This window comes from Uncinocarpus reesii, genomic scaffold (assembly GCF_000003515.1).
Source record: "Uncinocarpus reesii 1704 scaffold_2 genomic scaffold, whole genome shotgun sequence".
NCBI lineage: Eukaryota > Fungi > Ascomycota > Eurotiomycetes > Onygenales > Onygenaceae > Uncinocarpus > Uncinocarpus reesii.
Genome location: NW_003052499.1, coordinates 1,089,138 through 1,113,391, shown reverse-complemented (window position 1 = coordinate 1,113,391; position 24,254 = coordinate 1,089,138). Strand labels below are relative to the sequence as shown.

Here is a 24,254-nt window from a genome sequence, read left to right as displayed (position 1 = left end):
TTCGTTGCCCTGGCCGTTGCCCTGGGGGTTGTCAAACGGCGTCTGGTGCTGCTGCTGTTGCTGCTGCTGCTGCTGCTGCTGCTGGCCAGGCATGCCGGCAGCGGGCTGGGACGAGGAGGTGGTTGGAGGGGCGTTGTCGGCCATTGTAGAAGAAGGGAGGGGATTAAGAGAGATTACTCGACAGAATGGCTACGGCTGGAGAGAGAAGACGAGAGCGCGGGTCGATGGGAGGACGGAGGGCGAGCTGGGATCCAAAACCGGGCTGAATGGACTCACAGAGATGGAATTGGATGGCGGACTTTTTGATGACCCAAAACAGCAACTCGAGTGGCAGTCCAACAACGCTACAGCTAAGCAGGCAATACTTTTCAAGCACGAGGATGTAGAAGACAAGAAGAAGAGAAGCTGGTGGATGGAGAGAAGCAAAGAAGAAAAAAGAAAAACAGCAAGGAAAGCGAACAAGCCAAAACACGCGAGTTGAGCTGAACACTGGAAAGGCGGGAGAGCGAGAGAGAGAGAGAGAGAGCAGAAGAGAGCAGAGAGAGTCAAGAGTAAAGAGTCAAGCAAAAGAGAGCAAAAGAAGCACAAGAGCAACACAGCCAGATGTGGTTAGCCTGCTGAGTCACAGGGTTGGCGCTCTTCCGGCCTTGGCACGCTAGCTTTATCAAGATATCAGATATATAGCACTATCTATAGAGAAGAGATGTCTATATCAATGGATCATCACATCAACATGCATTCCGACGAGGCCTTAAACACCCTGACCGCCATGGTCAACCAGACGGTCTGCTCCCTCTGTCCCCTGTCCCTCCCTCCCCCCGCTGACAGCCCCAGCTCATCGAGACCGGCCGCTTCTTTCGCTCCGGCGGCTCGCTCCAGACCCGCTCCCAGCTGCAGCACAACCTGCCGCCCATCCACGACCGCTACCAGGCCGCCCTCGACGCCCTCTCCGAGCAGATTGTACGTCCGCATCGCCTGACATCTCCCCCTCGCTAACATAGGCCTAGCTCCTGGCCAAAGCCTTTCTTGAACACGACTACAACGCGCGCGCCCCCTCTGCAAGCGGAAGACGCGCCCGTCAAGACAGAACCCGAGTCGCAGCCATCGCATCCATCACAAAAAAGATCCGCCCGCCCCGCCATCGCGCACCCCCCCGCCCACCACCAGCGCCGAGCTGGCCCTCCCCGCCACAGCCCCCGTCCCGCCGCCCGCACCGCCCGGGTCCCCGCCCGCCAGCGACCACGACGGCCAGCCGCACTCCGCCGACACCACGCTGGACGCGCTGCTGCCGGGGCTCGAGACCTACGCCAACGCCGGCAGCGACGAGGCCGCCGTCGAGCCGTCGGACGCGGGCCGCGCGGATCTCGCCATGGACGACGGGCTGGGCGAGTCGACGTTTGACGACCTGTTTGTGGGCGCGGAGCTGGCGGGCGAGGGCGACGACCTGCTGCTGCACGGCGCGGAGATTGGCGAGCTGGACGACTCGTGGTTTGCGTGAGAAGTATGTATGTAGGATATAGCCTCCGCGGACATCGAGTCCGGTCACGCGGGAGATGCTCGGGGCTGGCTCGGATAGAGAGAGAAGTTGTTAGCGGAATGTTATTGTTGCTGCTGTTTCGGCCAGATCCGCCAATCGACTAGTTAGTGTGCGATTGACATCATCCGTTGATTCCACATCGATATCAATCATATAACCAGCACTCTCTATACTAGTTGACTAGTTATTCTATGGCACTCCCTGCACTTACGTCAATGCGAGTGCCAACTTCTTGAACCTTCCTGCTCTTCTTTATCCTGATCTTCTGCTTCCCTTTAACTTGCTAATCATCTCTGCTCTTCTCGCCCAGAAACTCAATCCCCCCGAAAATTCTATTATCGCCCCGAGTGGCGTGCCTGACGTGAGCTTCCCGCATTCTCTATATGGTGATCCTGCATGGCCGCCCGCTCTCGGATATCCAGCCCCAAGCTCCATCCGTCGTCGTGACTGATCTCTCTCAAAACTGGCGCTGCAACGGGACCACGCGAAGCGGCTCCTCCTTCGCCTTTCCAGTGCGAACCCTTCCTCCTCCAAGCACAAGCATCACGGCGCCGACATGCGCGTCGACTACGAGGCCGCCGGCCACCACCACCCAGGCCTCCTCCGCGACCGCCTCCACCACCTCGACTCCGCGTCGCGCCGCTCGTCGCTGGCCTCCGACGCCGGCTCGTCCGTGCTGCCCTCGCTGGTCAACGAAAAGGTCGTCGCCTCCGGAAATGGCATCACCGTCTCCATCGCCCAGGCCGAGCCCGTCATCTACCTCGAGGGCTTCGACAGGCGGGAGCCGTCCAAGACCGCCATGCTGCGTGGCCATCTGCACGTCAAGGTCACAAAGCCCACCAAGGTCAAGAAGATCTACCTCAGCTTCAAGGGCATGGTGAGCTCTTCGTGGCCAGAAGGTGAGGCTCCTCAATGTGTACTCTCCCCTTATCCCATACTAACCCTCCCCCTCTCCCTAGGCATTCCAGGCAAAAAAGGCCAGTATAATGAAGACCGCAGCCTCATGACCCACACCTGGCCCTTCTTCAATGCCCAGTTTAAAAGCGCCGAGCATGGCTACGGTACAGACTCGGTGCAGCTGCTCCATCGCTCAAAGCCGTTCTCCACCGTCGACCTCATGCCCAAGTCGGGCTCCTCCACCAGCCTCGACCGCTTTCCCGGCGACATCAAGCGCCTGTCCCTCCAGCACACCCCGTCGCGCAGCTTCGTCAAGGGCGATTCGTCCCAGCCTGGCCAGACCGTCGCCCAACGCGGCTACAAGCTGTTCCGTCCCGGTGACTACATCTACAACTTTGAGCTGCCCATTGACTCCAGGATGCCCGAAACCATCAAGACGGACTACGCTTCGACCAAGTACTGGCTGGACGCCAGCGTCGAACGTGCCGGCGTCTTTCGTCCCAACCTGCTCGGCACAAAGGAGGTGCTCTTGGTCCGCACGCCCTCGCAGGGGTCGCTGGAGCAGGTCGAGCCCATCGCCATCTCGCGGAACTGGGAGGACCAGCTGCACTACGACATCGTCATCTCCGGCAAATCGTTCCCCCTCGGCGCCAAGATCCCCATCGCCTTCAAGCTCACCCCCCTGGCCAAAGTCGCCTGCCACCGCATCAAGGTCTACGTCACCGAGTCCATCCAGCAGTACACCACCGGCAGGACGGCCCATCGCATGAACAGCAGCCGGCAGCTGATGCTGTTTGAGAAACGCGCCGATTCCCCCAGTGTGAGCACCTATCCAGGGAGCAAGGTTCGCGTCACCGCGGGCGGTGGGATCGACTGGGACCGCCGTGCCTCCGCGGCGCAGGGCCACGAGGTCGTAAACTCGCTTCGCACGAGTCTGCTGGGTGACATGGAGAGAGATTTTGGAGCCAGCCCGCCGGAGCTGGAATTTAATGTGTAGCTGCACACCTGCCCGCTCATGAAGGACCGAGACTCGTCGCAGCGGCTGCACTGTGACACGGCATCGGATAACATTGAGATCAACCATTGGATCAAGGCAAGTTCCCAACACATAGCCCTGCATCACCCGCGTAATTCTAACCCGCTCCGCAGATCGTCCTCCGCCTGTCCAAGCCCGATGAAAACGCACCCAAGAAGCGCCGCCACTTTGAAATCTCCATCGACTCCCCCTTCCACATCCTCTCCTGCCTCGCCACCCAGTCCAACATCTACCTCCCCTCCTACACCTCCCCGTCCTCCTTCCCCTCCGAGGAATACGAATGCGGCTGCCCCGGCGCCCAGCCCACCAGCAAATCCCCCTCGCGCACCAACTCCTCCGGCCTCGGCGAACTCAGCATGCTCCTCAGCCTCTCCAACGACCCGTCCTTCATCCCGCCACACCTGTCCCTCCCCCGCCCCGAACACGCCCATTTCAACGTCCCCGACTACAACAGCAACAGCACCAACAACCACAATCCCACCCGCCCCATCCACCTCATCCGCCTCCCCTCCTTCGCCCCGCCCCCCTTCGAGGACATCCCCCCTCCCCCGCCCGCCATGAGCCCGCCGCCCCCGTACACCGCCGCCACGCAGCACGACGACGGCGGCGCCCTGGACTACTTTGAGCGGCTGCATCGCACGGAGCGCGAGTACGACGAGAATACGCGCGGCAATGCGAGGGTGGATATCCCACTGACACCGGGGGGCAGGGTGCATCGCAGTCTGGAGATTCCGAGGGAGGCGGTTCGCGTCGAGGCGCTGCTGGAGTAGGGGATCATCGTCCTTTTAACTCGATTGGCTATCCTTCCTTCTTTTTCTTATATCTCAATTGGAGCATCTTGGGAGTTTTTTGTTTTGATTTCTCCTTTATGCCTCTATGCATGGATCTGGGGGTGGAAGTTCGCATTCTGGAGTTGGCGGGTTCTCGTCAATCCCTCCGTTGCCTGGTTCAACGAAAAGAAAAAGCCATTTTTTTTTTTTTTCTTCGCATTTGCAACATCACGAATTCCCTTTTTTCTATCAAAGAAACGATAAGGAAACCACCCGACGACGGGTGTTACGATTTCTCGATATGATTTATTTTGGGGGAGTTTTTTCTTTGGCTGATATGACTGGTAACGCCATTTTTTGGCTCTTTTTTTTGCATCAAGACTGTATATATCGCATCGGCTTGCTGATGGTGGATCTTGTGTCTTTCTTTGTATATATTCCAATCTTTCCCAGTATATACGACTTGACTGTACATATTATCATACCAACGTTCTCTCATTCATAGATCAATGCGCTGATATGTAAGATGAGCCTTCACCCGTGATACTCAGTTTAACAAGCCTGGTATCTAAACAGCCTCGATTGTTATACAGTCTAATATCATAACGGCTAAAACTCTTCAAACAGCCACCCCCCCTCTATATCAAAACATCCTCCCAAGTAGTTTCACATTATTATTACAATGAAAAAAAGGAAAAAAAGTAAATAGAAAAAATTCCACCGCTCCTCTCTCACCACAACCGAGCTCAATTCGCCGCAAAATCCTCCTCCGTCAGCATCTTCCGATCAAGAATACACGCCACATGACTCCGCTGAAACGCCTGCCCTCTCCTCTGAATCGCCACGAGCGTGTTCAGAAGCTGCAGCGGGCTCGACGTAAACGGACACGCCACCGGCCAACCCAGCACAGATCGGCCCTGTCTGTCCACAAACCCGTCGTCCGAGACCGTCACGTTCTTTGAGTCGGGCGTCTGGTCCGTGACCAGGCCCAGAAACCCGCAAAACTCCTGGTAGAGCGCAAACGAGTCAAAGTAGAGGTTTCCGGCGAAAAACTCCAATTGTCGAAGGGGCAGGGCGGCTAGCGCTCTGGCCGACGGCGGCTGTTGCTCGAATGCCACGAAATCGAGATCGCGGAAGGATGCCATGGTCTGGGTCAGTCTGGGGGCGTAGGCCGAGAGCGTTGTGTTTCTGGACAGTTCGATGATTGGTAGTAAACGGTCGGCTTCATACTGGCTGATTATAATGAGGTCATTGTTATGCACACTCGAAAGAAGCCAGTTTACAGGCTTCACGAACTCGTCGCGGCCTGCATTCTTGACGGTGTTGGCGAAATCATGCGTGACAAACAAGTTGCTCGAAAGGCGACGCGGGAGGTATCTGGCTGCGGTGGTCATTTTGAGGCTGTCAAAAGCCAACTCGACCGCTTTCGACTTGTTCTGCTCTCCAAAGGTCCCATGTGTCGCGTAATGCCTCAAATCTGGATGGAGTTGGTGCCGAGCTCCCATTGCTGCTGCAGGACGCTCAACCTGGCGCTCCCTTTCAACTTCACAAGCTACTTCTCTTTCTTGTTCTTCATGCAGTAGATGTCCCATGGCTTCATCAAGATCAAGGCTTTCCCACGCCTTTTGAAGCTTCCGAGCAATTGGATCGCTGCCATCAACGGTCTCTAAAGTTGTTGCTAGGGGTTTATGGGTTTGCCACACGCCGTATGCTTCCTTGAGAGGCCTGGATTCACATTCTTGCATATCGTAGACGACGCCGCCAGCGTAGTCACTGGCTTCCAATTCTTTCCATATCTCCCAACGGCGACAATAATCGAGGCCTTGAAGGGCCCAGAGAGGACGCAAGGAGTCCATATTTTCACAAGTTTCAGCTAATGTCCATCGAATCACATGGGATGAATTTAACTGGTGGTCTTCGAGCATGCCAGACAGCTCTCTGATTTTGCTGCTCACTTCAGGCGGCGAGAGAAACACGACAGTTTGCCCGCCACCAAGCTTCCGCAATCGGTTGCATGCTTCACAAAATCAGCCAAACTGGTCTATTGGGTAGATGAAAAGGGGGAGAAGACTTACCTTGAACCAGCTTATCTTTAGTCAATCTAGGGCCCAATGTCACCGCTGCGCGAGAGTCGACTGGCAGCTTGAGATCAACACCTCTAGAATGGTGCTGATCAAGGAATACCAAACAGTTATCCAACCGATCGTTGAAAGGTGACGCAATCAGGCTTTCAACGTGATGATGCCGGTCAACCACCATGGCCTCGTCCCGATCATCGAAATAAATAGCAGCTTCGGCGCCTGGAGTAATCGCAAGCCACTCTTTCGCCACATCGCAATTCTCCAACTCCAATATCTGAGCGCCCACATCAATAAGAACTTGAACACGGGGTGTCAAAGATTGTACCAATTCTAGAAGTGGTACTGTCCCAAGTTGGCGCCCAGTGTCGTCTTGAGCCACGACGAAGGATCGGTTTTCTGGTTTCAAGAGAGTCATTAGGACCATGGCATTGGTTTGGGCTAAATTTGGGAGATCTTTTTGTTCAATCGAGAGAGGAAGCATAGATCGATTATCATTTGTGCCACTAAAGCCAGTAGTAGACCGCGTCTTTGTTCGGGACGGGATATCCCAAGCAGATGTCGATAGTTTCATAGGAAACTGCTTGGCCTCCCGAGGGAAAACCACGTTCGAAAGGTAGAAATCAATAATCCCCTTTTGGTAACGGAGGTGGGGATAGAGGTGGCATTTGAAGGACTGCACGTCGTCTAGATTGACGCCTGTTAAGTCACGTAGCCCGACGGATAACCGCTTCTTGCCTCGCGAAATCCAATTTTGATACTCACTAGCGCCGTCATTCTCTTTCGCAAGCAGGGAAAAGCAAGTCTGGACCTGTTCACTCGTGAGGCCCTGGTAATAGTAGCCTAGGTCAGTTCAGCAGAATCGCAACATCGGGATGGCCAAATTCAGAATTTTCTGAAGGGACATCTTTGGCGCGGAATGGAACTGCCATCATGCAGCGAGGCAGATGTAGGCCATACTCTACTCGCCAGCGTTTACTCTGCAGTGCAAAGGCCAAAACCCGATGGGCAAAAAGACCACGTAGGATGAGAAGTCTGTTGAAGCAAATGTGGTCCTTGAAGGCCTCTAGAACAGTATCGGCGTCACCCTTGGACACCTTGTAGCAACGGATAAAACTCGACGCGCTCTCCCGAACCTTCGGCCGCCAGTGATTGAATGGGACCCCCGATAATTCGCCCTTCTCAATGCTTCCCATAACCGCATCTGCGAGTTTGCCCATGGCATCTGGATGTAGAAATCTTATTTTCGGGAACGCAATCTCGTCGGACTCGATTTCTAGCCCAAAAGGATCTGCTGTATGAGCGTGCTTCTCAACTAATCGAAAGACATTTTGTGAAATCCCCCAACGATCAACGCCACCATCAATGATTTCTTGGTTTCCCATGGTATACACAAGCTGGAATCTAGTGTGGAGGACTTCGTCGCTCTCATCGATGACATCGCGGCATGTATTTTGGAGATAGCGTTCCAGCTTTAGCACAACTTCCGCGGCCAGCCGATCCTTATCAGCCAGGTCCATCCCGACTAGTCGAAAGGAAAGAATATGCTCTGGGAGGGATATCAAAATGCCATGCTCTTTCTTGCATTCCGTGTAGATTTTTGCTAGGCCCACCACAGCTGAGACTCCAATTTCAGTCTTTCTATCGAATGGAATATGATAAATGCGGCGATTCATCAATCCACCAAGCCGATGCGAAAGCAGGTTGATGCTTTGCCGCAGGAGTGGTCGTAGAACTATGGCTCGCACTAGATTTTTGCCGTCTGCAAGCTTCGAGACAACCATGGGAGTGATAACTGAGGTTTTTCCCTCCCCCATATTTAGCTGTAAGACTGTGTTCCCGTTGGAGTCTGGTTGGATCATTTGACGTGCAACTTCTGCCTGCTCTTTTCGAATGGTGAGATTGTTTTCAATTTCAAGGAGGAGCCAGTCTGGGTCTTCCAAAGGATCCCACCCTTGTTGGCCGAGGTTTTCTGCTTCCTTGAAAAAACCCAGAACATCATTGCGGTCGAGATGGGAGAGAAGTCGGTCGCAGCGTTGGATAGAGGAAATAGTGACACCGAAGAAAACCAGAATTTTCTTCCATTGAGGAGATAGATCTGTATATTTCGCAGTTGATAATAAGGACAGCAAGGACTGAGTCGTGATACCGGGCCAAAACAGCGCTTCGAACGATATGTTTAGCGGATTTTGCTCAGTTGGTACTAAGCAGCTTCGAATTTCAGATAGAACTTCGCTTCGGAGCACTTCCAATGATCTTTTGTATTTCTCCAAGACTTGACGTCTGATGGGAATCTCGAACGTCTCACAGGGTAGCTTGGATTTCTCCAAAGCAGTTAAGCTCTGAGATAAATGGTCACCATACTCCTTCCATCGTGGATTTGGATTTTGCTGTAGTTCTCCTACAAGCTCGTTGATTTCAGAGCTGTCTGACACAAATTCGTAAGGAATAAAAGCTCTAGAGGCCGACAACGGTTCTATACCTGGAAATTCCTTGGATGGAACTGTTGAAACCATGAGTCTCGCTAGTGTTGGGAAAATTAGCGCATTGCAACCCTCTTCAACTGAAAAAGGAGGTGGATTCGACCATTGCTGGACATCGTTGGCTTGTAACGATTTCAATCGCTGTTTTGCTTCACGAAGACCATCAAAAAAGAGTTATTGTTGTACCAAATCACACATAGCTGTCTGCAGGCGCTAGATGCATCCGCGAGTCTGATGACCCCAGTTTTAGGGGTTTTTCTTAATGTCGGGCTGGGGCTTGGCCATGCTGCTTTAATTTGACTGTAGCATTCTTTGATCGCGGCTAACCTGTTGGATTCATGTTGCTTTCGTAGTTTCGCCATTTCCTCAGCTTCATCAGGTGAGTCGAATGGGTTATAGCTTCCTTGAAACACATCACAACAGCTTGCCAAAGCGGTCCACAGCTCACCCTTGTCCAGCGACTCTCCACGAGTTAGGACGATATAAGGACTCCCTTCCTGGATACCTGGGAATCGGGAGGTCTCTGAATCGGCCTGAAAAAGCAATCGCAAGAAAGCTTCGGAGCAACCCAACATTTATTTTACCGCCATAAGTGATCATACAGAATCTGGACATCAATTTGAAAGTATCATCTCGGCTCGCGTTGCGACAAAAGTCGTATAACGAGCCAAAAGAATCTGAAATGGAAAGATCATACTCTCCAAGGCACGTCCCATCAAATGGTTTTGCGGATGCCCATGTCCAACCCTTTGCTTGATCATATATATCAAGGTGGTGCACTTTTGACGGCCAATCGCGAATCAGAACAGCAATTTCATAGACTCGTTGAGCGCGATCATTTTGATAATCCCGATCCCGGGGCTCACCGGTTGGTCGTTCATCACGAGGCGGCGCCAAACTCCCACCGAAATCGGGCACTCTCCATCTAGAATTGATAACACGAGCTCTTGACATCAGAAGTTGATCGCCATGTTCGCCTAGTTGTTCTGCAGACTCCGTGTCCTTCCTAAACGCGGAAAATTTTGACGCGTGGTCTTTTATGGCGGTTGCTGCTGGGTGAAAATCGTCGTGCTGCAAAATTTGGCTCAGATGAAGATTCCAAGTGACAGTCTGCATCACTCTCAAGTTCTTTGGATGTAGGTGGCGGCTAGGTGTAAGCTCAGAAATCTTTTTCAGAATTAATATACAATCAGTATCCAGTGCCATCGATGTAAATAGGCGTTGTTGGCGCAAACCCCGAAGCGCTTCGTCAGTGCCTAACCTTCCTGTGAATGGATCTGGTAGCACATATCCGGTGACGGCATGTAGATAGCACTGATAAAGAGTGGCGAGCATATCATGTGGGCCTTGAAGAGTTCGCAAATGATCGTTGAGCCAATATCGAAAATATCTCACACGCTTGCATTCGGCCGGGGGAAGCTCAACGAAGACTTGGGCTCCGTGGCTACTTGGCAAGATGCTAACTTCACCGTAGGGTATCACGACGCTACGGCGAATTGCATCCTTGCTATCGAAGCTCTTCAAAACCAGTTTGCGATACAGGCGGTGGAGACATCCGATATCTTGGTCAAGATCGACTATCGCTTTGAGCTCTCTGCATTCCAACAGGCCCTCGTCATTGACAAACAGCCGTAACTTTAGACGGACTAATTCTGCTTCGATGTAGCCGTTGGCTAACTTTGTAACATGAACATGTTCACTGGAATCTAGTCTAGCCAAGATTTCTGCAATCTGCTGGTAGAGCTTGCTGTTTATGTCAACAAGCGTTATATCCCCACGCCTCATGGCACAGTTTTCTGGTGAATGGAGGTCAAGGCTAAGATGCCAGTTATCTTTGGATGGATTCCACTTGTCGGCAATGGGTCGAAACTCGACGACCCCGGTGCTTGGATCCAACCAGTGGTAATAGTTGTCGACGAGTGAGCGCGGAAAATCGCGTTCCAACCGGTCTCGCGGAACTAACTGGAGCAACTGGTCTGAAGACCGTGCCGTGATACGCAATACTCCTTCATGGAAGCCAAAATGGAGCTGTCACCCAAGCAATCAGTGCAATGAACGATAGGCTGACAAGCGACCCGAAAACAAAGTACACACCTCATATTCGCCGAATTTTTTCGTAGCCGCGTACACGGCGCCTGGCAGATCAGATGGAATTACCGTCAAAAGTCCCTAGATGATGTTAGTTAAACTTTCTGAAGACATATCCAGCCCAGGGTCATACCGCATTGAACATCATTCGATACAGGTTAGTGTTTGTATATCTCTTGGGGAGTCTGCCCGGAGGATGGCCATTGATCAGCAGTTCACCCGTGAGCAAATCATATCTAATGATCCGCTTGCTAGTCTGGGTATCTTCCCCAAGGGTTTTGTACGCTATTTCAGAGTCGGCGGCGATAAATTGCCATTGACCTAGTAGTGTAACACCTTCCATACTTGTTCCAATAGCGGCATTCATACCAGACGGATCGTTGCGTATAAGTTCACGCAACCGCTTTTCCACCCTATGGAGAATTCTTCGCCCGTGCAATAAAGTTTCCCGTAATTCAGTTGCAGCAGTCCCGTCTGACTCGCTTGGTGAAGTTTCATAGAAAATAACGGATGACCGGACCAATCTTTCCGTATCTAGCGCAGTAGAAAGCAAATTATCCATGTGATTTGCTTCAACATCATATGTTCTTTGACAAATGGCACTTGCCAGAAGAATCCGATGTTGATAGCTATCGTTGTCAGAACCTTCGGTCGAATTCAACAACTCGGAGAGTTTCTCGCACCAAAGGTACGCGACTTCTCTCGCATCGCGAAGGAAGCTAATCGCATCGTCAATGATTTCAGGATCTTCACTCAGAGATAACGCACGGAGAGCAAGAGTTACAAGAGTAGAGAGGGTTTCCTGTTCTTTCCAGTTCGACCTAATTGAATTCAGGCGGTGTTCCAGCGTAGCTATTAGCCGACTAACAAAACTCTCATCTTCGAGAACTTTGTGAGCAACCCTCCTAATCGAATCAGAATTACGGGAGCCAAGTTCCCATGCCGCCTGGCGCAGAAGAACGGAGACAGCGCCCTCGTTGAAAGACAAATTCGAAGATGCCAACTCCCGAAAGGATATTATACCATTGAGTATTTTCGCCAGCGCGAAGTGAGCCATAGGCAATAAACTCATCCAAAGTCAATTGAGGGTGACAATTTGCCTGACTAGCCAGCACTGCGTTTTGAGGGATAGTTGTGGACAAGACAGTGGCCTTCAGTGCAGCATAAAGACGGTTCTGTATCAAGGGTACAAGTCTTGGTCTGAGAGTTGGCTTTGCTTGTTGATCTTCAACAAACGCGAAGGATTTACGGTCGAAGAGCCGAAGGGTAAGGCCGTTGTTGCAACACACCTGGGAGAGTTCCACCGGGAATCTGAGCGTACCGCATGGCTGATTGTTGCCGCTGGTGTGGTTAGTTTTCAACCACGATTTTGATGTTGACGCAAGTCCTAACCGTTGCCCATACATTCCACGAAAGCTCAGGAGTTCACTATACGAAAGGAGGTCCTGTTCACACTTTTGCTTGATCGGGTCCTCTCTTCCTAGGTCCTGTACCAATATCCATCCGGCATCTCGCCACCAGGCAAAGCCAACAGGACAATCCAGTTCAAAGATCGTAGATTTGAGGATCACTTCGTCTGAGCTTGTGGGCCATTCATGGACCGTAATCTACAGGTTTGCGGCCTCATTTTCTAGCTGGCATTTTGTGCAACGGTTTATTCTATGTTGCTTTCTAATGGGGGTGTATTGGTGAGGAAGATGGTGTGCTTTGGCCAAGAGCTTGCGATATTCGGCTGTCACTGATTTCCATTCTTTTTCCTTGTCAGCCTTTTGGTCAGTGGCCCACTGTTCGATGGTCTCGTGAAGCTCTTGGTGCTCTTCCGAGCGATCATAGAAGCGGACTGCAAAACTGTCCTTGATGGGATCGCTAAGGATAGGAGGATTCGTCGGGTCAGCATTCCGGTGTCTCTCATAAAGATAATGTTCCACTTTACAAGCTCTCTCCATTTGTTTGATCTCTGGCAAGAGTAACGGCTCCAGGAAATCAGCCGGAATCGGGGGCGAATACTCTTCCAGGAGAGGGTAAAGGCGAACGGCCATCCTATCCATTGCAACCCATAATTCTAGGATAACTAGAAATATCAGCGACATCTCTCGATTGCTGACCGAGTATATTTCGCTTGCTAATCGAAGATATAATTTCAATTGAATAGCAATGGAGCGCAAAGTGTGATCCGAAGCTGTCTTTTTTGTGACCCAGGTATCGAGGTTGCTTTCGACCCATTGTTCGAAATCAACCAGAGCTATGTAATCACATGCCTCGTGTAGTTTCGGCAGAGTACAGGGGTCGAAATGCATTCTTCTTCTTCCCGGTGCGACCACATAGTTGGTTGTTGAGGCTTCCGCCGACGGATTCATGGCTCGTTGAAAATAACCAAAACTATGCCGGAGGGATATCGACATGTCTTCAGGTGCCGCCTCTGTAGGTAGGTAAGGAATAAAGGTCCTGGTGCCATGGCGCATCTCCTCAAGCCGGGTATTAATTTGCCGCACAGCCGTACGTGTTGCGCCGGACACGAAATCAAAAATTTGATCGCCCAATTTGAAGGCACGACGGCCGATTTTTGTTGCTATCAGGCTGAGAACATCTGGCGTTGTCGCGTCGCCTAAGCCCAGTGCAAGAGTCCCAACTCTCGTGATCAATTGTAACATGAAGTTCTTATACTGAATTCTTCCTTGTTTAGGTTTGAATGCCCGATGTAGGATAATTTGCAGCGAAACCCGTAATACGAGCCAGAAAGGAGATCTTCTCCAAAGATACTTGCAGTCATCTCAAATAACATCGTCATGTACACATTTTGTGATGGCGGAATGGGCGCTATGTGACCCCACCGCTAACAGTTGGTTCATCAGATTCTCCGTAACAAGGCCCGGGCTAGCAGTGTCTCGTTGCTCCGTCACATGCTGCCTAGCCTTTCGTGTCGAGGGAAGCATATCGTCCACTCGTTCTGCAGAATAACGCGCTAATTCGCGTGCGAGATATTTGCAAAAATCCGGATTCGCCACAGTTTCGAACGGAACTTCAACACTGCGCCCCGGAAAGTTGCGCGTCAGGCAATCCTCCGCCTGTAGCACACTCGCGCATGTTGAGCTTGCTTCGAACGCGTCCACAACCACGCTCCTGGTGCGGGGATTGTATTGCAGGATCACTCCACAATTTTGAGCGCGTACATAGCATGCAACCCCTACTCAAGTCAGAAAATAAGGAATAATACGGCTATCAAGTGTCATCTTCCCTACCAGATTCATGCACGGTCTGCAAAACAGAGCAGAGGTTAGATTCGGACACAAGGCCTCCTCTGCTGACCGTTTTCATGTTCTCAACTGTTTTAGCGACAGAACTCCAGATAGCCCGCGACTTGGGAGGGCCCTCCGCACAGAACGCTTGTATTGCTTCTTCAACGATTGCAAGGAGCCCATCTTCATGTTTCCATTCGTCCTGATCCCCTTGCTGTGGTAGTTTGGGCGGGAAGACGACATTGTTGAAGATGAACTCAAAATCTTCCCCCGACGCGTCGATCGCGTCGACCTCCATTTTCGCGACTCACGGCGTGGACATGCAAAGAGAGGTGAAATAGTCCCATCCAAACTTGCGTCGAAGGACAGGAGATGGAAGAGAACCGTGGTGTGATTTGAGAAAAGCAAAGCTCTGGAGGAGAGGGGGAAAACTTTTCCCTGTGGTGTGAAAAACAAACTAGTCGACTTGTTGAAAGACTCAAAAGGGATGTTCCATCCCAATCGGAAAACATGGCACAGCCTTTGGCGGAGCTAATTAGCCCAAGGCTTGTTCCGCCGGACGCGTTTCCCTTTCCCAGAGCGACTCCGGACACGCTGAGCGCTCCCCCGGCTGGCGGAGGCTAAATCAGTGTAGTTGCTGGCCAGAGGGCAGTGTGCCCCTGGTGGTTCGAGAAATCTCTTTGTAGTCATTCCGGCCATGCTGCGTGAGACTGCGGCGCCGCCATTCAACCAGCACAGAGCGCAATGGCCCCGGGAGCACTCCAATGATGCCAGGACATGTTGAACTGTCTCAGGACTCTCCGAAAGCACACGGTAGATGTCCCACAAACCCGGGGCAGGCACTGAGCTGAAGTTGAAATAAGGTGCGGCTTGGCATGGCAGCTGACCGGTTGTTGGCGGGTCTAACTAGTTAGTTGGTAACTAGTTAGTTACTGACTGGTTAATCTTCGTCTGCAACCAGGAATTTTGCCCTGATTGATAGAAAATCAGTCAATTGGTAATATCAACTGGCTGCCATGCTTCAGCAGACTTGCCTTGACTCTCTTCTTACATTCAACATCATACAAAAGCAATCTGTGTAATTTCCTGCAGAGTATACGCTGACCCCGTCAGTGCATCGGCATGTCTTCTCAGCCTAACTACTACTACTCGCACTACCACCACTGCAGAGTCGAAAGATTTGTCACTGGGATTAGATCAATGATATCAAGGGGGACACAGATGCAGTTGACGCCATGTTTGATATCTCTTGAAATATTGGTTGCCAACCAAGTTGCATTTCTCCTGCTGGTGGACAACCTTTCTGAAGCGTGTGATCAGTTTGCTGAGCAACAAACAGCAGAAGCTCCAATCCCAAGCCAAAAGCAAGGAAGAAGCAGAGAAGCAGAGAAGCAGCCATATATCTTCACTCATAAAGTGTAGATTTATTCAAAAAGCAACACTCCCAAAAGGAACACTACCAATCGATCCACTAGATAACCTCAATTTTCAATGTGAACCAACCCAACCTTGCAGCTGTCTACCAGAGACAAGAGAAAGTCCATCTCCAAACCCCATTACCCGAAGCACTCATCCAGCGGTTAATGACGCAATAAACAACACAACAAGAATTCATCCCGAGTCCAATTCCATCACTTCAACTCTCAACTCTCAAGTGGTGATGGCCATCGCTGCCTGCACCTCTGCAACTCTGTCACTAGCAATGGAAAGGATTTCTAGTAAGCATCCAATTCCGGAAGCAAAGATCTACCTCTGTGGAAGACTCTGTACCGCTGGTCCGTTCGGAGAGGAAGCGTAGTGGTCCCAGGCGATATCGTTGCCCTCTTTTGTGGCGGTGTCACTTTTGGTGCTTGGCCCAATTCCATAACGAGATCCGGGCCTTTTGGAAAGGAGTAGATATTCACCACAGTCTTGTCACCGAGCGCTTCACGATGGTTGGCGGTAAGTCGCCATGTACCTCGAACGTTGTCAGTCCCCGACAAAGCCAGAAAGGCCTCTTTCATCGTGTCATCGGCACCCTCATAAAAGAATCTCGCACCCGGTTGTTGCCGATCATAGCCCACCTTGCCGTGCGCTGATCTTATGATCTCTCGAGTGTCCACGTTGGCGATACTATCCTGTATAACCCAACGTAGGTCCCCCGTCTTGTCTCCGGCGACACTTTTCCACGACGGCCATACAGCATCACCCCAATTCACTTTCTGAACTTTGGTATTGCTACCCTTATAAATAGCCGTTGCCATGATGAATTTCCCGTCTTTGTGAAAACCATCCTCGTAGCTATTACCAAAATCCTTCTTATTCCGCAATGTATGGAGCCTAAGGTCGAATTTTCTCTCGATTCCAATGAGGTCTGCGACATCAGAATTTATAATAAATTTCCTGTCAGCCACCGTCAGGTCATACATATTTTCATATGATTTTGTGGCAACATCTTTTTGCTTGGTTTCTAATACTTTGTCCGCCCAGATTTTTGTTTCTTTTCCCGCCGAATGAAAATAGCCCCAGTCCCCTGTAACCCGTGGCTCCGGACGGGGTTGTGCCTTTGGTTCTTGGATGCGCCCGAGGCCTGCACTGTCGGGGGCGTTTTTCCCTCCTACCGGAATGTCAAGGGTACCTGCACCCGCTCTGCCTGGACTGCCGTCCTCAAACGGCTTCGGCCGACCCTCAACGACAGGGTGGCTAACACGGCCGCCGGTGCCGCCGCCCCGATTCTTCAGGACTCCTATGTGTGTACCCAGGTCAACTTTCTCAGTATTCCTAGGAGACCTCCAAAATTCGCGGCTTCGCGACGCTAATAGCCTGTTAGACCGAGAGCGATCCCCTGGGAAGGCTGGAACAAAACCACTTTCGCGTACCAGGACTTCCATCAACCCTTTGAATATCTGTAGGCTGTCTCACCGAGACGGCTTGGGGGATAATCCCAGCTTCGAGAAGTGGGAGACATGCGAGAAACAGCAGCTTTGAGAAATTCAAACGCATCTTGTGCGTTAACTTGGAAAATAAAGAATCACGAATGCTTTGCAGCCCATCCCATATTCTCAGATGAGGATAAAGGATGAACTATTTGAATGATCCCAAACCTCCATGCTTTGAGTGAAAGATCCGGGTGAAGTGCAAGTTTCAGTCCATTCCTCTTAAATAGGGCTTCTGCCCGACGATTTGTGGTACAAGAGCCGCTTATACCTCAACCTCCGATTCGTACCACTGAAGGGCAGATGTGAAGATTGGGCTCGTGCTAGCCAGCACCACATGGTTGGATCGCGTAGCTGCTTTGCGCCGTCGAGAGCCCTATTGGCGACTTTCAATGTGGCTGTACTCCGGTGCACCGGTTAATTTCAACAAGCACATAATTCGTAGCAATTGGCTTTATCGAGTAAAACGGCAAGTTGCATAGGTTTTTATCCAAGGACAAGTACGACTGGTATAGAGGTTCGATTATGCCTACGTAGGTCACCTACGTAGGTCACATCACATCCCTTTCAGTTTCTGTCCACACTGCCGAGCTTATCGAGTCAACGTCGCGGCGTGAACTCGGTTGAGCTGAGGTCGTCGCTTTTCAGGTCGATACCTTGGCACAATCTTAACTATACTTACAAAAAATAAATTGACTCCCAAATTATCCATCGGTGCTGCCATTGTGAGCTTGACGGCACTTGGCTCTAAGGTAACCGTGCCAAAGAGCAAAAGAAAAGCAACAACTAAAACGTTGATCACATGGACAGTACCAAAAAGGTAACAGCAGGAAAGATTGACAGTGTCGAGAGCAGGCTTCCGTTCATATGTGATGTTTCGTCAACCTGTATGGATCTTTGGCCTATGCAATGCCAGCCGTAAACATGCTAAAGTGAGTTCAGTTTCACCACTTAGTGCTAGCCACTTCTATCTCAGGGCACGTTCTCACAAAGGATGGGGAAAAATACGGTCGTTCGTGGCTTTGTAGATGATACATCTGCAGGTTCCGCTCAACTCGCCGATACATGAGCAATTCGCGCGGCTAGCCCCATGCCTCTTCACCCTCGCGGCCATAACTGCGGGTGCTATTGTGAATGATTCGCACCCGTGAAAGCAGATCCTAGGGAACAGATCCCGTCAAGACCGGTCCAATCGCTTCGATGGGAACCAGTGAGTTTCTGAGCTTGTGTGACCCCTTCAAGAAAGTCGTGTAACCGAGATAAGACCGGGTTTTGCACTTCGATTCATGAATGGCGACGATCCAAAGGAAGGTTTCAGTTGTGTACTCCCGTCGGCTGATCACTCAATTAGACGGTAGACCTGCTCGAAAACCAACGGCTCAGATGAAGCTGTACTCACGGAAGTTCGTCATTTTCGAACGTTGGAATTCCGCCAAGGCATTTTCAGAACTGCATTTATTAAAGAGCTACTCCGTAGTTAACGACACCGCTCGATTTAAGAGCAGGCGTACAGAAACTAAAACGATTAAGAGAGCTGTTATCCGCCTCCCTGGTTAAGAGTCGAGATAACTCATTGGAGGAAGAGCAGTAAGAGAGCGTTGACTTGCAGCTGCGAGCTTCCGCCTCGATAGTCCCATCACCGTCACCTGCATGGAAAGGCGTCTGGACGGAATCAGAAGTATGCACCGAGTACTGCGTAGGTCAAGCTTGTTGCACGGTGTGACCAGCTGGTTCTTGAAGCGAGCCAATCGCATTTTCAAACAGCAGCTGTTTCTGGCTGTTGAAGCTGCACGAGGTTGAGTTGAGAATGGGAGGTTGAAGCCACCAAGCGAGATGACAACGGCAGTCCAAATGACTCCCACATCGTCAACTCCCCAGCAACGGCGCTGCAGAATTCAAAACCACAATCATTCATTCAACTCCTCCCGCCTTATTGAGTTGCGGGCATCAGGCCGGAACACAAAAAACGGCGTCTACTTCTTTTTGGAGAAGGTCTTTCCTTGTTTGCCACAAATACTCGTGGCTCAGGGTGCCAGATACTGGATGATCCCCTTCCCGCCGATGCCAAAGGGATCATTTGTGCGATGCACTCACGGATGTTTTTGCTGATATGCTGTGACAAGTGCGGTGACAATTGTGCCATCATTCGCAGCTTAAGCTGAAATACGCTGGCGCGCGGAAACAACAGAGAGCTGCACTTCTAGCACTCGAAGAGCAATTCGCTATGTGATTCCATATAGTGATATATATAATCCTCTCCTCCGAGTTTTCGTTCCTCGGCCAACACCACAAGGTAACCATTATCTAACTGGCCTCTACCTATTTAGCTGGTTTCTTGATGCCAAATCCATATTTCCCGCAATCCGTTTAACCAAAATACCACCCAAAGCGGTTGTTTTACTGGCTTACTTATGAACCCATTGTTTGATCACATTCTTGAGCTATCCTGCTGCCGCAACCGATGTCCCTTTCGGTGACTAATACTACCCTCAATACCCAACTCACGGTGCATTCCAATCATGCCAGGTCAGTCCTGGACGTTGTTGGTCCTCTTTTGGGGTTGGGAATGGTTGGTGCAATGGTACCAGGATGGATTCCAAATCGAAAAAAACCAGGCACGACGATCAAGGTTGGTGTAGGGCTGATGGAAGAAAGAATGTCTTCTAGCGGTAACATTCCAGGAGTGGCTCTCTGGGACGTTTATGGTAAAAGGTTGGGCGAAGCTTTTGGGTCCAACGATCGCATTGAAAACGGCAGTCCTCGCGACGTCTTTGTTCCACACTTTCGCGGTATTGGGGAACCGCTCGCCGAATACGTTGCGATAAGTAACGGCGGAATAGACGCAATCTGTATTGCCTGGATTGCAATGGCGTGGAATGACGCGAAATATGGCTGGATCGGAGACGTCGGGCAGGCATGCGGTTCGGATTGGTATTATACCCAAACATTACTCAAGGAGTCCGGTAAAGATGGCAAAAGAGAACACCGTCCAAGGTGTGTCTGGATTGATCGAGATGGAAGTAACGGTTTCAATGCTCAAGGCTTCAGCATGCATATTATCGATTTCGATGTCAGCGGGAACGATCGTAAAACTCAATACCAGATCTACCCAGAGACAATGTGCAGCCGGCCAAGATACCACACCTACAAGCACATGGTAACTCAGGATGGTACCTATATTTTCTCCCCACCCCTTGAGTATGGGCCAGGCTTGGTGGACAAGGATATCAAGAAGGTCTTGGTGCCAGGAAAACCCACCTCTGAGAAAAGCCTGCCCCTAATGGTTCGCGATAATTTTCACGGTGCGCCGGGCAGGCCGCGATTGACGCGCCGTGCACTCGAGCGCCGCTCAAAATTCATGAGAGACGTTCTGGTCGTGAGCGGCTGGCCGCAGCATAAGGCGGAGGAGCTGTGTAAAAGCGAGACCTCCGTGGGACCAGATTTCGCCTCTTTATCTGATAAACTGTTTTGCGACATGGAGCACAAGGAGCTCTGGCCGCTGTGCACTAACGGAACGATAACCAATGCTTGCTTTGATGTTTCAACGAAAACTATGCGAGGTGGAGGAATCGGGGCGCGAGACCTGATATCAGGACGTGCGATTCCGGAAAAGTCATATTCGAAGGTATCGGATTGGGGAAGCTGATTCGGGCAGGTAACTAAACGGATTGCTTTTGTCTATAAGATTGTCCTTTTGGCTCCTAATTTTGGATAGCATGATAGCATGATTATTTTGTTATAGATTAGGGTAGAGACCATGCGATTACTGCGCACCCTCATACTATATTCTTCGTCTATAGTTCCTAAGTATACGTTTCTAGCCTCCGGCCTCACAGTTCTCATCGCTAATATATCCCAGCTCAGAGCCGAATACTGTAGGGCATAACAAGTTTGCTGTCTTCCTCTTGCTGCTTGACTCACGTTAATGGGATTCATTACCATCATACTTTCTCAACAGCCAAAACGGGAACATTCTCTGACGGGGACGAGATACGAATCGCAAAAAACTTGAAAAAAAAGTAGAATATTATAAACCAGATTGTAGAGCAGTCCTGGCTAATGCGCCAACGAAAATACAGCTCTATCATATAGCTGTGCCGGCATGGCAAAAAGGTCAAAAGATATGCTCTCGGGGTAAATAGCAGTTATAACACCTCAGACATATCTTTACCTGGTTGCCTTCTATTGAATTGCGAGCTCGCCGTTACATAGTTATATGCTTGATAACTTCGAGTTCAGCCGCTGAAAATGTGAATAGGAGAGACACTGCGATATTATACCCCAACACATGTAACCCAGCACAAATTATCAGATTCTTCACCTCCTCATCATCAGGATGTTGGGCCCGTCTTCTGCACATACCATGGAGGTGCTGGGGCTGGTACTTAGTTAACTAAGTTAAGCAAACCTCTTGAACCAAGTCTAATTCATCACAGCTTCAATCTTCTGATATCATGATTCTTGCTAATTACTCCATCCTATCCTCCCTATTATTATAAAACTGTTAAAAGTGTTTAGATGGCATCATTGCCCGCCTTGCTCCATAGAGACAATCTTCCTGATGCCGTGGGCAAATACAACTCTTCCGGGAACACTTTCTCTAATTTTCCCACTCACTGCAATGATCCAAATTCTCTTAACTGCCTCAAGTTCTGACATAACAACCCGTCTTTGATTCCATATACATACAAGGCCTCTGTATCTTGATATACCCCTGTGCCCCTGAATGAGAATGGCGCGAAATCTTGCTCGTCCAGAGTCTTACCCCATGTCTCGAAATGTGCATCTATACAACGATGCAGGCGAGGTTATCGGCGGTTGGCTCCCATGATTCCTTCAGCAAATATCGGTACTTACTGATTTCTTCTCTTGAACCAGGTTTTTTTCAGAATGGGTCCATTACATGTCAGAACTTCTATGATATGTGCCCTCTCTTCCTAGAGACGACTCCTCCCGGTGCTGCATTCTCCATTTTTCGAGCAAACGCGGATGGTTCCACTGGGCCAGTTGTAGCTCCATCTGGCCAGTCAATGGAGCTTGGCCATTACATTTTGCTTAATCCTAGTTAGTTGATCTTGAAAAGTATAGCGGAAGTTTTTCTTTTCCGCGCTGACCTTTGTATTAGGCGGGGGTTTTGTTGCAGTTCGACCTTCGGATTTGAGCTACGCTCGTCGTATCAAGTCTGAGCAAGGCACAAGTAAACTTACTGCAAGAGTATCATGAAGCTCTTTGATGAAGTTGGATTAATACTAATATTTTACTAGAAGCAATATTTCAGAAATACTATACGCGCTCGAGACAGAGGTTGTATGATATCAGGAATGGTTGCCCCCCCGCACATGATCGGTTTTGAAGCATGCCACATTTTCCCTTACGATAGAGAATCCGAGTGGAATACCAGAAGATTTGGAACTACAGTTGTAGATGATAATGCTCCTACCTCAAAGATTGGCCAGTCAAAAATCCATTCTCCACAGAATGGTATTCTCCTGGAGGGTGGTATTCATACCCTGTTTGATGCTTATATTGTGGCAGTAAATCCAGATGTTAAGCCTGCACCCCCAAACAACTATTCTATATTGCATGTATCTGGCTGACTTGACTAACAGGACAACTATAAAGTTACCTGCTTCACAGAGGATTCTCACAATGTGGATGGACGAACTCTAGGATTTCAGTGTCGAGATCCCAACAACCCTCTCCGCGTGAAAGATGACTTATTAAGATGGCATTTTAGAACATCTGTTTCAGCAATAATGCGCGGAGCCGGAGAAAAACCGTGGGAGTACGACTTCCCTGAAGGGGAAGATATTGATGAAATCATTTCAGGGCCGCACCCCGAGGAGCGAATGGAGCTGGAACTGCATCACCGTTTGGGAGTGTCAAGCTAACCAGGATTGATTACCACAGACCTCTTGGTGTCTTGTTGGTATTTTAGGTAGGAAGGCCAGGAGGCGCCACCATCAGGCAGTTTAAAAATTCTGGTAGCCATGACAGCTACTGGTACTTTCTCTTGTCCTACCGGAAAATACAGAACAATTTTATATGTCCAGTGCTGCCTTAAGAGCCGCATCCGCACCAATAGAATTATATTCAATTCTCATGCCCTGCATGATGTTGTTTGATGGATAATCTTCCGCAAGCCAGGCATAAGTGCATGTCAATAGTTGCTCTTATAGTCTAGCTGCAGAAAAGGGCACTTTTTAGTTATCTATTCCCACAAAGGCTCTACACTGCTCCCTGTTTAACGAGATGCCACCGGCCATCCGACGCCCGAAAGTTTTTCGCCATGCAGACTTCGATATTCATTCTCTTTGTCGCTTGGCAAGTTGCCTTCGTGGTGGAATTCGTTGCGACTGCGATCCGTCCCAAGTTCCGCTCAGTGGCAGTCTCAACTGGGTAATCACTATCCTCTTTGCTGACGGAGTGGAGTGGCTATTACGGTCCCCAAGAAATAAGGATGGCGCGCTCCATCACCCAGACATTAGCGTCAACAATGTCTTCATTGATAGGGAGTACAACATCACATGCATCGTTGACAGGGCTTTTTGTTCTTCTGTGCCTCTGTCCGTGGCCGTCACGGCGCCTGGTCTGCCGCAGCCACGGAATAAAATTGCAAGACCACTTTGGGAGGCGTTCAAGCAGGGCTTTCAAGTTGCAACTTATGACACTTCCCAGTCAATCTCTCAGCAGGAAAACACTCTTCTTCGACAAACTCTACAACATAGTTACCCTCATTGGCTCCTTTCCCGTCTCCTGAACTTCGACACGGTTGCCGACTACCACCCGTTCCATGTTCTCTGGGAGAAGGTCTATCCCGATGGACATGATCTTCTAATGGAGTTCAAATCGAGGCAGTCCCACGATCAGTATTTGCAGCTACATGCGGATATTAGGGAAGAGGATCGTCCGTCGGAGGTCGCCGAGAGAAAGCATTTTGACAGGGAGGTCTCTAGTTGACTTGACAGTATCAAAAAAATTGAATATGGTATCAGAATGGGCTTCACGTTACAATGGATCAACTTCTTCAGGACTCAGAGCCGCAAGCGCCCCTTTCATAGCAGACAGAACTCTGTGGGAATTGGATAGATAAGTGCATTGCAGAGTATAAAATAGGGAGTGAAGACGCCTGTATGCCCTAAGACCGGTGTCTCTGGCATATGGATCATCATCAGGAATCAATAGGCTATTCCGTCCACGGCTTGCCATGGAAA

General features: G+C 50.2%; 8 protein-coding genes across 8 annotated transcripts in view; 3 read left to right on the top strand and 5 right to left on the bottom strand.

Annotated features, from left to right (window-relative positions):
* The window catches only part of UREG_03354 (OsGRP2 protein), a gene marked incomplete at both ends in the record, with an annotated part of 1,787 nt that extends 1,643 nt beyond the window's left edge, over positions 1-144 (bottom strand). The window contains one exon of the mRNA XM_002543791.1: positions 38-144. Within this exon, the coding sequence (XP_002543837.1) occupies positions 38-144 (107 nt within the window). The remainder of the gene's footprint in view (positions 1-37) is intronic.
* Positions 145-769: 625 nt separating this feature from the next.
* Positions 770-4,240, top strand: UREG_03353 (uncharacterized protein; the record flags this gene model as incomplete). Its single annotated transcript, XM_002543790.1, has 7 exons — positions 770-960; positions 1,102-1,494; positions 1,625-1,640; positions 1,722-1,898; positions 2,028-2,436; positions 2,497-3,425; positions 3,584-4,240. The coding sequence occupies 7 exons, from the start codon at positions 770-772 to the stop codon at positions 4,238-4,240; spliced, it is 2,772 nt and encodes a 923-aa protein (XP_002543836.1).
* Positions 4,241-4,986: 746 nt separating this feature from the next.
* UREG_03352 (uncharacterized protein) lies at positions 4,987-8,135 on the bottom strand (the record flags this gene model as incomplete). Its single annotated transcript, XM_002543789.1, has 3 exons — positions 4,987-6,257; positions 6,316-7,161; positions 7,298-8,135. 3 exons carry the CDS (start codon positions 8,133-8,135, stop codon positions 4,987-4,989), a joined length of 2,955 nt encoding a protein of 984 aa, XP_002543835.1.
* Positions 8,136-9,245: 1,110 nt separating this feature from the next.
* Positions 9,246-11,946, bottom strand: UREG_03351 (uncharacterized protein; the record flags this gene model as incomplete). The annotated part of the gene is made up of 3 exons (XM_002543788.1): positions 9,246-10,829; positions 10,896-10,970; positions 11,023-11,946. The coding sequence occupies 3 exons, from the start codon at positions 11,944-11,946 to the stop codon at positions 9,246-9,248; spliced, it is 2,583 nt and encodes an 860-aa protein (XP_002543834.1).
* A 550-nt stretch (positions 11,947-12,496) lies between these two features.
* UREG_03350 (uncharacterized protein) lies at positions 12,497-14,423 on the bottom strand (the record flags this gene model as incomplete). Its single annotated transcript, XM_002543787.1, has 3 exons — positions 12,497-13,552; positions 13,682-14,073; positions 14,129-14,423. The coding sequence occupies 3 exons, from the start codon at positions 14,421-14,423 to the stop codon at positions 12,497-12,499; spliced, it is 1,743 nt and encodes a 580-aa protein (XP_002543833.1).
* Positions 14,424-15,840: 1,417 nt separating this feature from the next.
* On the bottom strand, positions 15,841-17,107 carry UREG_03349 (uncharacterized protein; the record flags this gene model as incomplete). Its single annotated transcript, XM_002543786.1, has 2 exons — positions 15,841-16,919; positions 16,984-17,107. 2 exons carry the CDS (start codon positions 17,105-17,107, stop codon positions 15,841-15,843), a joined length of 1,203 nt encoding a protein of 400 aa, XP_002543832.1.
* A 2,452-nt stretch (positions 17,108-19,559) lies between these two features.
* UREG_03348 (uncharacterized protein) lies at positions 19,560-20,926 on the top strand (the record flags this gene model as incomplete). Its single annotated transcript, XM_002543785.1, has 3 exons — positions 19,560-19,669; positions 19,708-20,665; positions 20,783-20,926. The coding sequence occupies 3 exons, from the start codon at positions 19,560-19,562 to the stop codon at positions 20,924-20,926; spliced, it is 1,212 nt and encodes a 403-aa protein (XP_002543831.1).
* A 1,435-nt stretch (positions 20,927-22,361) lies between these two features.
* Positions 22,362-22,931, top strand: UREG_03347 (uncharacterized protein; the record flags this gene model as incomplete). The annotated part of the gene is made up of 2 exons (XM_002543784.1): positions 22,362-22,574; positions 22,650-22,931. 2 exons carry the CDS (start codon positions 22,362-22,364, stop codon positions 22,929-22,931), a joined length of 495 nt encoding a protein of 164 aa, XP_002543830.1.
* Between the last annotated feature and the right edge of the window lie 1,323 nt (positions 22,932-24,254).